Raw genomic sequence first — 12,456 nt, 5'->3', positions numbered from 1 at the left:
TCTTGCCTCAAATTCATAATCTTTCTGCTTTCACCTCCTAAATATATTACCTGTTAGAAGCATCTTCATATATGTAAGTTATAAATATTTTGTCTCCTAAACTACCAAGTAATGCACGCTTCTACTTAGAGCATTAGCAAACTTCTAACTAATAGCATGCTATTATATGCATGATTCATAGAATATGGGTTTTTTTTTTTTGCATGCGTGTCTGGTGTATATATGTTTGCATATGTGTGAACACCTGTATGTGGGTAGATGCACATGTGTGTAAAGTCGAGGCCTTCCTTAATCATGCTCTACTCTGTGTACTGAGGTAGAGCCCTCACTGCAGTCCAAGCTCACCTTCCGGCTTGTGTGGCTAGCTAACTAGCTCGTTCAGGGAATGCTCTGCGCCTATGTTTCTGCCTATGTGGAAAGTGCTTTATCCACCAAATCATCTTCCCAGGCTCCTTCATAAGATTTCTTAGTGGTTAATGAAGTTTTTAAGGTTTGGGAAAGTGTTTGCTAACAATAACTCATTAAATCTGCTAAATCTTGATGGCCAATATAATATAACTAACCTTGTACTATCTACCTTTTACTGGCATTGCTAGGGAAGAGTGCACATACGCTATGGCACACACATAGATCAAAGAACAACCTTTGGGAGTCAGTTCTGTCCTAAGCATTAAACTGAGGTCACCAGGTTTGTAAAGGCAAGTGCCTTTACTGTGCAAACCATCTCGACAGCCCTACACTACATTAAAAAATGTTTATTACTTCTATTTTATGTGTCTAACTGTTTGCCTTCATGTACGTATGTGCACTGCATACATGCCTTGTGTCCACAGAAGCCAGACAAGAGCCCTGGACCTCCTGACAGCTAGAGTTAAAGATAGCTATAGCTGCATATGGGTGCTGGGAACTCCAGTCCTTTGCAAGAACAGTAAGTGCTCTTACACTGAACCATCCCTCCAACTCCTTCCTATTATTATTCCTTACTATTATTTTTGTTATTACAACTTAATATGAGAAGCAAATCATCAAGCTAGCTTTGCTGTTCATAGTTTAAAGTATGAAACAGCCAGACATGGTAGCCTACAATCTTATCACTGAGGAATCTGAGGCAGGAGGATTGTTTCAAGCTGACGCTATTTGGGCTATACAGCAAGTAGCAAGCCAATCTAGGGACATAAAACAAGACTCTACCTCAAAAACAAAATTAAACAAACCAAAACCACTAAGGAGGTCCAGCATAGTGGCACACACCTTCTAATTCCAGCACCTTCATCGGGAGGCAAAGGCAAGGTCTCTATGGATTATACATAGTGAGACCTGTTTCTAAAAACAATAACAAACAGAAAGAAAGAGGGGAGGGGAAGGGAGGGAAAGAGGGAGGGAAAGAAGGGAAGAAAAATGTATTTTAAAAGTTGTATGAAAAGCCACTACTTTATGAGCTTATTTTAAAATTTTAATTTTTAAAAAGGAGTTTGAATGGAGGTACTCTGCATGGGTAGATAATGCTGCTTCCAGAAACCACTGGTTATTAAACAAAAATGCCATAACCAGGCATGGTATATACCTCCCAATGTATCAGAGAGTCCCAGAGGCTCCCCAAAGAGCATAGGCTGCTGCAATGTCCACTGTAACTAGAGATGCTAAGTCCATGCTACTGATGACCCCATGCTCTTTGGTTGCAGAATACAGAGAAACAAGCTGAGCTGGAACTGAACTGAAAGCTTTCTTCCCACCGGCGAGTTTTCACACCACCAAGTGCTATGCAAGGGGGGAAAGGTATCAGTGGTTTTCCCCAGTGCTGGAGCCTGTGTGCTGCAGTATCTACCGAGGAGGCAAGATGTGCCCACAGGGGTGATCCTGACGGGACTGCTAAGAAGGTAAACTACTACTTTCTGCTTAGATTTGAGGAAGAAATCCATGCCTGGTACTGTGAACCTAGCTTGGGAGATCATAAGCCTTAGAGTGGAAACTCTTATTATTTTCCTAAGTGTTGTCAAATTGCCTTCTAAATATTTATGTTTATAGCCATAAGTCTGTGCTGCTCTCAACCTTGGTCAGAGAAACGTCTTTCTGCAGTTACTACAGAGACTCCATGTGAGTGCTCAGCCTGAATGGGTGATCTGTATCGATCCTCCCTCTCAGGGATAGTCATAGGAGAAAGCATGAAGAGAACGTAAGAGCCTGCAGTGAGGACGACTGCTACAGACTGCACAGTGTCTGCTCACTCACAAGCTCACAGCAGCTGTGGTTACCTGCACCAGACCAAGCCTGGCAGCACTCTATCCTGCATAGCAGAGTGGTTCTGAGGCCCTCCTCTTCCAATGGCTGCTGGGAGGGACAGCCACTGGTTAAGGTGCCAACACTTCAGTTAATAAACCCACACCTGTGCTCACACAAGCAACGTTAACAAGTTCAATAGGTTGCTTAAAAAAAGATGGAAGTAAAAAGGAGACTTGTTGGGAGGAAGATGTGATTCACAGAGAATAAGACAGGGTAATGGGGATAAATATGATCAAAATGCATTATGTGTGTGTGTGTGTGTGTATGTGTATATATACGTATAAAATTGGTCAGAGGATAATTTTTATGTAAAAATTAAAATAAAAAGAAACAGCAAAGAGAAATTACTAACTTTTAATGCTCTACATGTTACCAAACTACATTTATAAAAAGGTGGGCTGGAGAGATGGCTCAGCATTTAAGAGCACTGGCTGCTGTTCCAGAACAACCAGATTCAGTTCATATTCAATTCACCCAAATAATGGCTTACAAACCATCTGTAACCCCAGTTCCAATCCAACACCCTATTCTAGCCTCTGTGAACATTGCATATATATGGTGCAAAGAAAACAAACATTTTACTAACTAATGTGTATAGGAATAGTAGGAAAGACTCAACAGATTGGTGATAGATACATGGCTTGAAAACTCATCAGAAGGCTTCCTACTAGTCCTTCCATGAATGCCTCTCCTCCATGAAATGAATACATGAAATCACTGACAAACTGTCCACTGTAAATGAGAGTCTTCTGGTTTTAGGTATTGATACTATACAGAGGCAGGCGAATTTCTGAGTTCCAGGCCAGCCTGGTCTACAGAGTGAGTTCCAGGACAGGCAGGGCTACACAGAGAAACCCTGTCTCGAAAAGAGAAAGAGAGAGAGAGAGAGAGAGAGAGAGAGAGAGAGAGAGAGAGAGAGAGAGAGAGAGAGAGAGGAAGGAGAGAGAGAAGCTAAAACAGTTTTATGAAATATATCTATATTTTAATTTAATTTTTTTTTTTTTTTTTGGTTTTTCGAGACAGGGTTTCTCTATAGCCCTGGCTGTCCTGGAACTCACTTTGTAAACCAGGCTGGCCTCGAACTCAGAAATCCACCTGCCTCTGCCTCCCGAGTGCTGGGATTAAAGGCGTGCGCCACCATGCCCAGCTTATATTTTAAATTTTGACAGCTAATTATATTTTAATTAGTGCCAAGGTCAAATAAGCATATCAAGTGCTAAATATGGCTATTAGTTTACAAACTACAAAGAACTCTTGAAAGCCATGTACTGAGCCAGGTGGTGGGAGCATATGCCTTTATTAATCCCAGCACTTAGGAGTCACAGGCAGGTGAATCTCTAAGTTCAATCTCTAAATTCAAGGTCAGTGAGTTCCAGGACAGCCAGGGCTACAAAAACCTGTCTCAAACAAAAACAAAACAAAACAAAATAAAACAAAACAAAAAAAAGAAAACTCAATAAACTTGAATTTTAGATTGGGAATAGTCACAAGAAACTGGGGACAGTGGTGTCCTTGCAGTTTTCAAAGTGGCCTACAGAGCAGACCTAAGAGTATCAGCCCACATCTCATCCCATTCCCCAGTGAGGTATCAAAGCTGCCATCTCTTCCATTCCATCTGATGACATCTCGTACCTGAGCCTAGAGGAAAGAAGTGAAAAGTCTAACTGTGTAAGTGGTAGTAGTCAAGGATCAAAAAAACCTCTTGGGGCACACACGCGCGCGCACACACACATACACACACTTACTTTGGAGGCTACTTCTTGCTTTCAGGCAGACTTTGAAGAAAATTAACTTGATGACTTGATGATAAAATGTATCACCATTTTATAACAACCAACCACAGTCCAGTACAAGTATGGCAGGGCTATTTGAGCTTTCCCACCCAGGTGAATGAGGATCTTTGTGGAGACTCTATGGTATAACTCTCTCAAGGAAGCACACAAAGCAATGAGAAGTGGGGCCATAAAAGTCCTTTGTTTCTAGCAAACCCAGAAAAAAAAAACAACACAAAAATATAAAACTTCCAAAGCACCTGAGAGCAAGGCTAAAAAGAAACAAGGCTGAAAATATCCGTGTTGGAATGAAGTACAGAGATAGCATCATACCTCATGGCAAGGGGAGAGCTAAAGAGCCGGAGAGATGGTTCAGCAGCTAAGGGCACTAGATGCTCTTTTAAAGGACCTGAGTCCAACTCCCAGCATCTTCATGGCAGCTCACACCTGTCTGTAACTCCACTTCTAGGGTTTCTGACACCCTCGCACAGGCAGTACAATGCAGGCAAAACACCAGTGAACATAAAATAAAAATAAATTGTATGTACACACACACACACACACAGAGAGAGAGAGAGAGAGAGGTCAACATTGGTAACGCACTTCCTGAGGAAGGGCTTGACTCTCTTCTGCTGTCAGTCACCACAGCTGCAAGGGAAGGAGCATGAAGTCCAGATTTGGCCATAAAACACCTCCCAGACTCAATCTGACTTAGGAAGAAACATGCCTTATGGCAATATAGACAAACACATCCAGCTGCTGTATGTGCAACGTGAGGAAGAAATCTACGTAGCCTCCTCCAAGTCTTCTATAACAGCAACTGCAGAAAATCCAAGCAATTACATTATAAAGAATTAAAAAAGGACTGGCATAGGACTAAGCAACAAACAAACGGGAGAACCTGGGACGAGTCATCAGGAGAATTATGATGGAGAAAGTAAAATTGTTACTAAATATTCTTGCATGAATTTGCAGGAATCAATGAAAGTACTACCCCTATGAGTAAGACTACAAAAAAACTAACAAAACAAAAATCAAGACTCAAAGGAGAATGTCCAGATTAAAGGAATATGGGAAGTATGGGCTGGCAGAATTCAAGGGAGACATGGAAAACATTTAGAGCAGAAGTAAGGAAGAAATATAAAGGAGCACAAAGAAAAGGTATTGCAAAAAACAAAATACAACGCAACAACAGCAAAAACAAAACTAAAAACAGACATTAAAGATTGAAATAATCAAATGAACATGTGTCAAAATCAAAGGGTAAAGCTGATTGTGATGTGTGACACGCCTATATCTCAGCATTTGAGAGGTACAGGGGTTGAAGGTTATTCTCAAATCCACAGAGTTCAAAGTCAGCCTAGGCTACAGGTGTCTGTCTCAAACAAAAACAACAAAAGAACTAGAGGAAAAGGACTGAAAGACAGCATAATGGGTAAAGGCACTTGCTACCAAGACTGACTACCTGAGCTCAATCCCCAGGCCCCATTGTGGTAAAAGGAGAGAGCCAACTCCTTCAGGCTGTTTTCTGACCTCCATATACACACTATGTATGCAAAGAGAGTTGCAGAAAAACAAAAACAATGAACTGTAATAAGCATTTAAAGATATAAATTTGAAATAAAATACTTGAATCCAGCTGGACACAGTGGTGCATGTCTTTAATCCCAGCACTTGGGAGGCAGAGGCAGACAGATCTCAAGGCTGGTCTGGTCTACACAGTGAGACCATACGTATTAGAGCAATTTTATTAAGTGATTATTGTTCCTTTATTCCAGCTAGCTCCCAAATAAATGAGACAGAGACTATAAGATCTATTTGATCAAGGTTTACAGTACAATATCTGAGCAGTTATTAATCTAGTCTAATCCTCTGAGCTAATCTGGCTACCTCCCAGCCAAAATCCCTGAGATAGGAGATCCTTGCATTTTAGTGTGGATCTGGCTCACTCTGCTCCAGGTGTGTTCCCCTCTCTTTCCCCCCTCCCTTCCCACCCCTCTCTCTCCTGGCTGCCATCAGAAGTCGGACCCTATTCTCTCCTGCTCAGCCACTGGCTGACCAGCTTCTACTGGCAAATCAGGGAATAAATGGGGAGCAATGTTGACACAACATTGAGAGGGAAAATAAGCATTATAATGCTATGTCCGGATGGCAACCGGATATGGTGACAAAAAATCAGCATTTGAATTACACAAGGATAATCTTTACACAGTACACAATAACAATATGCCTACAAGATCCTATTTCAACAACACCAACAAAAATATTTAAATCTATAAAGATCATGTAGAAAAAACAGAGTTCAACTACTACAGCAATATATCCTAGTAAAGTTACTACATACTAAAATAAAGAAAGAATCCATTGGACACATATCCAAAAAGAACAATCACTAACAATGAGAAAATTTCAAGTGTCTAACATCTCTGCAGTATTATTAAACAGCAGAAGGCATGTATACAGTATTGTAAGCTACTACACCAAAGTGTGAGCCAGGGGTTTTATAACCTGGTGAGCTGTCCTTTACAGGTGAAGCAACATAAAGTTCTGGAAATGCTATAAGAAACTCCTGCCAGATATCTGGTATAATAACAAACCATGAGGTGAAAACCCAAGAGGGAAATCTAAATCCAACAACTGAGCGTCAACGGATAAGCCTTAGAGCTCACAAATCAAAGTAGTAAAGATAAGCACACAGAACACAAATTTGCATACAACTGTGCATAAAAATGAATAAAATCAGCCAGCCATAGTGGGGCATGACTTTAATCCCAGCACTTGCAAGGCAGAGGCAGGTGGATCTCTGTGAGTTTGAGACTAATCTGATATCTAGATGATAGATAGATAGATAGATAGACAGACAGACAGACAGATATAGTGAGTTTAAGGACAGCCTGAGCTACATAGTGAGGCTGTCTCATAAAAAAAAAAAAAAAAAATCACAAAAATGACTAAAATCAAGTGATAGAGAAGGGAAATAGGAAAAAAAGGATTAAAAAGAATTTCACCTTTTTTCAATCAGGGTTATTAAGTAGAGTACTAAGAATATGATATAAAGAAATGAGACAAAAACACAAAGCTTCCTAAATATCTGGGATAAAAAAAGGCAAAACAGTTAAAGACCTAAATTCTATATATATGAAAATATAAAACATAAAGGAAGTGTGATTTTATAAATTTCCAATACTACAAATCAACGTAGCAATATTTAACCTTCTTATAGAAATCCAGTTGTGATATTGCTTTCAGATGATAGAATTATTTCAGAGAGCTCACACCTCTGAAACAAAGGATAAAGAGGAAGGTAAAACTAAGAAACACTCCAGGGACATGATCTAGAGACCAATATTGGCTCTTGGAATACAAAAATAAACTGTGGCAAACATCAATACTGTTAATGTTTAAGGGGAAGTCACTGTAAACCCTGTCTCTATTTCTACATCAGTAACAAAAGGGGAGGAGATCATAGCAGGACCAGAGGACACAACTGCTCCAAGCGTGACAGGAGCAAATGGGGAAGTGAAGTGAGCCGGCAGACTCACTAACGGAAGTGCTCAGAACCACTGAGCTTTTGTTTCAATAAGTGTCGACTGATATTGTTGCCACAAAGATACAAATTTCAAGTTATTCACGTATTTTAAATCTACTGTAAGTGCACTTTCGGGGGGTGGGGGACAGTGGTAAGCCCCAGAGCAAAAAACTAAAGCTTCTCTCTCCTTCCCTAGCGCTGCTTACCGTGACCTCCCTCTCACCCTCACCCCTACGGTGGCCAATCTACAGGCAGAAGCACATCTCCTTAGCATCATTCCGTGCATGCTCCTCTTTGGTACTCCCTGTGCCAGTACTGCTCAGAGTTCCTAAAGCCAATCATTCCTTGTGGTCTCAACACTTCCAGGGCAGCTGGGCACGGTGCTGCATGCACACCTTTATCTCCAGAACTCGGGAAGCAGAGGCAAGCACATCTCCAAAGTGAGTGCCTAGCCAGCCAAAAGCTACAGTGCAAAACGCTGTTCAAAAACAAACATAGTAAATGAACAAATGCTTATTTCATGTGATTTGGTTCAGGGTTCATATTTCATAGCCTGTAGCCACCTTGGTATCAGGACGGCACTCAGTGAAAGAGTTTTTTTCCTTTAAAAAAAAAAAAAGGTTACTCAAGAAAGTAACCTGCTGATCTGGAGGTGTAACTCAAGGGTTGAGGGCTTCAAGTAGTAGGTATGTGGTGGCCCTAGCTTCTATCTCCTGAGAAAACCAAACAAACAAGCATAACTCCCTCAGCCCCTATGGAGTGGCATAAGTCTACAGTCCCAGCAGCTGGAAGGTAGAGGCGTCCTCACCTACACAGTGAACTAGGCTAGCCGGGAACATGAGACCCACTTATCCAGCACTCCATGAACATCAGACAATGGATGAGGCTCTAGGATTATAGGGAGCCTGTGGGTGAGACGGAGGCAAGCATCACCCACCAGGGAGCGCATCGTTATCACTGACTGGAGAACAAGCTGCAGTGTACTTCCTTCCAGAGCAATGCTTCTCGGATGCCTCTGCACTCACAGTAAGAAATAAAGCAAGAGTAACAGTAACAAACCCCACCACAGTCTGCAGCTCAGCTCTGCTCTGCTCTGCTCTACAAAGATGAACACATATCTCCAGCCACCAAAGCCTGAGAGCAGGAGGAAACTAAACCTAGTCTGCATCAGCTCTCCCCAAAGCCAGCAAAGGTGAGAGTGATAGCCAATCTGAGGAAAGCAGCATTTGCTAAGCCAAGCAAGTCAGCTTAGCAGCCAGCCCCCAACCCCTGCTAGCCAGACTTTGGCCCAAAGCCTCTCAATCCTCCATAGAAATTCTGGAGCTTCCACTTACAATGAATATCTTTAAAGTGCTTAATGTACTGAGACTTTAATTAAGTGTGTTTGGTTAATAATGACTTTGCCAAAAAATAAGTGATTGAAAGTCAAAACAAAATACTTTAAATAAGTGCATTTTGTTTTAAATATAATCACTCTCTGAAATTTGCCATTCTTCTCTTAAATTGGAGGAGAGACAGGCTAATTTACCTCAGATCTCAGTAATGCATGCAGAAGTAGATCCCTGGCTAAACTAGTATCTTTTTTAGACTATCTTTCAAGTATCAGGAACCAGCAGTATTACTTGTCCCCAGAATGCAATGTCTGCATATTATTTGCCTCTGAAGAGCTAGTGGCAGAAACGCTCACCTCTCTCTAGTACCAAATGAGCCTGCATGAACCCCACTGTCTTCAGAGTCCTTTCAAGACGTGTTCATCTGAAAAGACAAGGTCAGAAACAGACAGAAGGACCTGAAAATCTCCTTTCTATCTTCTGTGTCTACATGTAGTTCTCCAACTCTGAGAAGACAAACTAAATAAAAAATTCTGGGAAGCTGGGCATGCTAACTCATGCTTGTAATCCAGAAGATCAGAGGTCAGAGCTGGAGGATCACCGTGAGTTCAAGGCCAGTGTGGCTTTCATTCTCTTACTCTGGTAAAGTGACCGTCACTCACACACATGTAACTATAGTCTGAGTGCATTCAACATTTTAAAGATATTCATTGCAAGCAGAAGCTCCCGAAGTTCCAGGGTATGTAGAAGCACAGTAAGACCCTCTTTCAAAAAACAATCAATAATAACAAAAGAGGGTCTTGGGCTTATGGGCCTCATTATTCCTCATCCAAGAATCACAGCTGCATCTGGGGGGCTCATTCTGTTGGCCTCTTTACAGAAATTTGATAAATCTTCCTGTACATCCCAAAGGAACCTATTTATTTATTTATTTATTTATTTATACTGCAAGTATTCTACTACTAAGTTATATCCCTAGCCCAGAAATCTGTTAGAAAAGTTAAAAAAAAAAGTTTTCCTGATAAGAAAATGCAACTTTTCTAAGAAAAGGAAAAAAGCCATAAGCACTATTGATTGTCTCTGTCCGGCAGAATTTTCTATGATGATAGCCTGATCTGTATCTGTACTTTACAGTTCAGCAGGCCCTAAGCCACGCAAGCACCAACAGCTAAAGGGCTGTAGGCATAAGTAAAAGGAATTTCAGTGTCACGCTGTTTTAATTAATTCACATCCAGCTAGTTACTACCATCCAGGACAAGGCAGGTTAGATCATCAGGTTAAGTCCTCAGAGGAGCAACCTTGTCTTGTCTTACACTAAAACACCAGTTTGAAATCTCTCATTCAAAGCCAGTTTTCAGTTTTCTGATATTTAAAACTTCCTTTTAAGTGGATTTTCAAGAAAAATTTGGCAACCTTTTATTCTAAAATATGAACATACTAGAAATGCTAGTGTGATCATGACAGTCAGTCAAGAGAGCAAACGATGCAGGATTGGCAGGAGTCAGTGAGCAGGCGCACTAACAAAAGGGTCTAAGCAAACAAAGACAGGGTAATGGGCTTATGGGGCAAGAACCATATGTGTGTGAAGGACTGATTCATTTCTATGCTTGCCTCTTTACAGATTTTCAATAAATCTTCCTGTACACTAACAAGGAGCCCTGTTGGTTGGTTTTTAGAGCCAGAAATTTGTGGATGTTAGGCAAGTGTTTTAACACCAAGCTACTGAGCGGACCTGACAATTCCTTTGACAATGTTCAATTTTTCATCTGTGAAAGAAAAACAACGTGCCTACTGTCCTCTTGGTTGGAAGAGAAGGAACGGGATACATAATGCAAAGAAAGGAGCTCACTAACGCCTATGCAGGTGTCATCTCTAAACCCTGCTCAGGCTTCCATCAGACCGAATTCCTACTTTGTTTGACTTCTTAACAGTTCTGTTATGATCAGGCTGTGACCAGACTCTCCAAAAGCAAGTGTTCTGCTCACTAGAAACTAAAATCTGATGAAAAACTGATCAAATTGTCAGCATGCAGCAGCCTAAAGAAGAGCAAATGTTTGGAAGAGACTAAAGCACAGAGGTCACACCATGACCACTGAAAGATAGGTAGTTAGTAAGGAAGAAGACACCTCAGGAAGCTTTTGTTAAAAAACACACAGGAGGTGAGCCGTTTTCCCAGCACTTGAGAAGCAGCCCAGTTTAATGCCAGTGTGGGTGACATGTTTGGGGATGGTCAAGGACATAGAAACAAAATCTTGTCTCAAGAAGAGCAAAACAAGTAACACCCACCACCACCAAAAAAAAGAAAACTAAGAAAAGGACAACTACAGGGAGTCCTAGCCACAGGTGACAGCCTTCAGGCAGCAGCGCTCATCTCTCATCATCTCAAGGTCAACACTCACTCCATCAGGCTGGTCCGCATAAGTATGTACCACACATAGATACAGATGTTTCAGTTATTTCATTGCTTTTAAGTAGAAAAAATACAAGCTGCTTTTGAAAGCCTAAAAGCTCATTTTAAACAAGCAAACATAAGTATACTGAGCTACCAGCTATTACATAGAATACTTGGGAAAGCCAATGACATCAAGCAAGCAAGGCAATTAAGATGAGATTCAGCACGACGGGCAGGAATGTCATTTTCTCTCTATCATTAGTATTGCTACCAGGCACTGAAAAGGACAAGGAGCTTGCTTACCCATAGTATCCACAAAGATATCGGCATCTCAACAGCTCATTGCCAAGAAGCAATGCAGGTACCAGGCCAGGGCCTTACAGAGTACCAGACAGTAACGAGGGAAGGAAAAACCCTTCATCTGGGGCCACAGACACATTCTCTCACACAGCAGGAGGCTGCCAGGCCCTGTGCTGTCAATCCCTTTCTGGTGTATGGATAAAATCTGCAGATGCAGGCAGTGCAGGCAAGAGGGAGACAGATGCTAAAAATGGAGAAGCATTTTTGCTGTCTGATCCTTAAACACTACCCTCCACTCTCGCTAGCTGTGAACTGCAGCATAGCTGCTGAGGAATCTGCCCACCAGTTTTGTTTCCATAATAAAAGTTTCCACATCTCACAAGTGCTAGAAGCCTCACCCTTTCTGCATTATTCTAATCCTAAAGAAGAAATGATCAATGAAAGAAAATAAAGGATACTGCATTTAGGCAGAAATGGAAGTTCTCAAAATATGTGAAGTTTACGTATAGAAAACGCATGCCTCGTCTCATGTCGTGCTATTAAAGTCCACTTCAGCACAGCATTACCCCTTCTCCCCAAAACGAAGTTTAAAAGCAAAGAGAGAAATCCACTTAAAGACACTCAGGGAAATTAGCATATTTTAAAAATTTTAATAATAGATTTATGAGATAAAATATAAATTCTAGAAAACAAAAGAAACATAATAGACATGGGGAACACTTAGCTTAAAACATTACACAGTGCAGTATTACATTACATGAGAAAAACTTATTAAACTATCTGAGCAGAAATATATATGTCTCTGTGGCTCTTCTTATGTCCAATGCGTATGGGCTAAGTATCTTACTTACA

The 12,456-nt window shown here is 41.1% G+C and overlaps 1 protein-coding gene across 8 annotated transcripts in view; it reads right to left on the bottom strand.

Annotated features, from left to right (window-relative positions):
* Lpgat1 (lysophosphatidylglycerol acyltransferase 1) overlaps nucleotides 1–12,456 on the bottom strand; it is a 66,702-nt gene that overhangs the window by 51,853 nt on the left and 2,393 nt on the right. Inside the window, exon 1 of one of the 8 annotated variants that reach the window (XM_006497157.4) lies at nucleotides 11,608–12,058. The exons of the other annotated variants lie outside the window; for them this stretch is intronic. Coding sequence (XP_006497220.1) covers nucleotides 11,608–11,611 — 4 coding nt within the window. The 5' untranslated portion in view covers nucleotides 11,612–12,058. Of the gene's footprint in view, nucleotides 1–11,607; nucleotides 12,059–12,456 lie in introns of those variants that run through there. 8 annotated transcript variants of the gene reach the window in all.

The sequence above is a fragment of the Mus musculus genome, chromosome 1, assembly GCF_000001635.26.
Source record: "Mus musculus strain C57BL/6J chromosome 1, GRCm38.p6 C57BL/6J".
NCBI classification, from domain to species: domain Eukaryota; kingdom Metazoa; phylum Chordata; class Mammalia; order Rodentia; family Muridae; genus Mus; species Mus musculus.
Note: the sequence above shows the minus strand (reverse complement) of the source record. Positions and strands in the feature narration are given on the sequence as shown.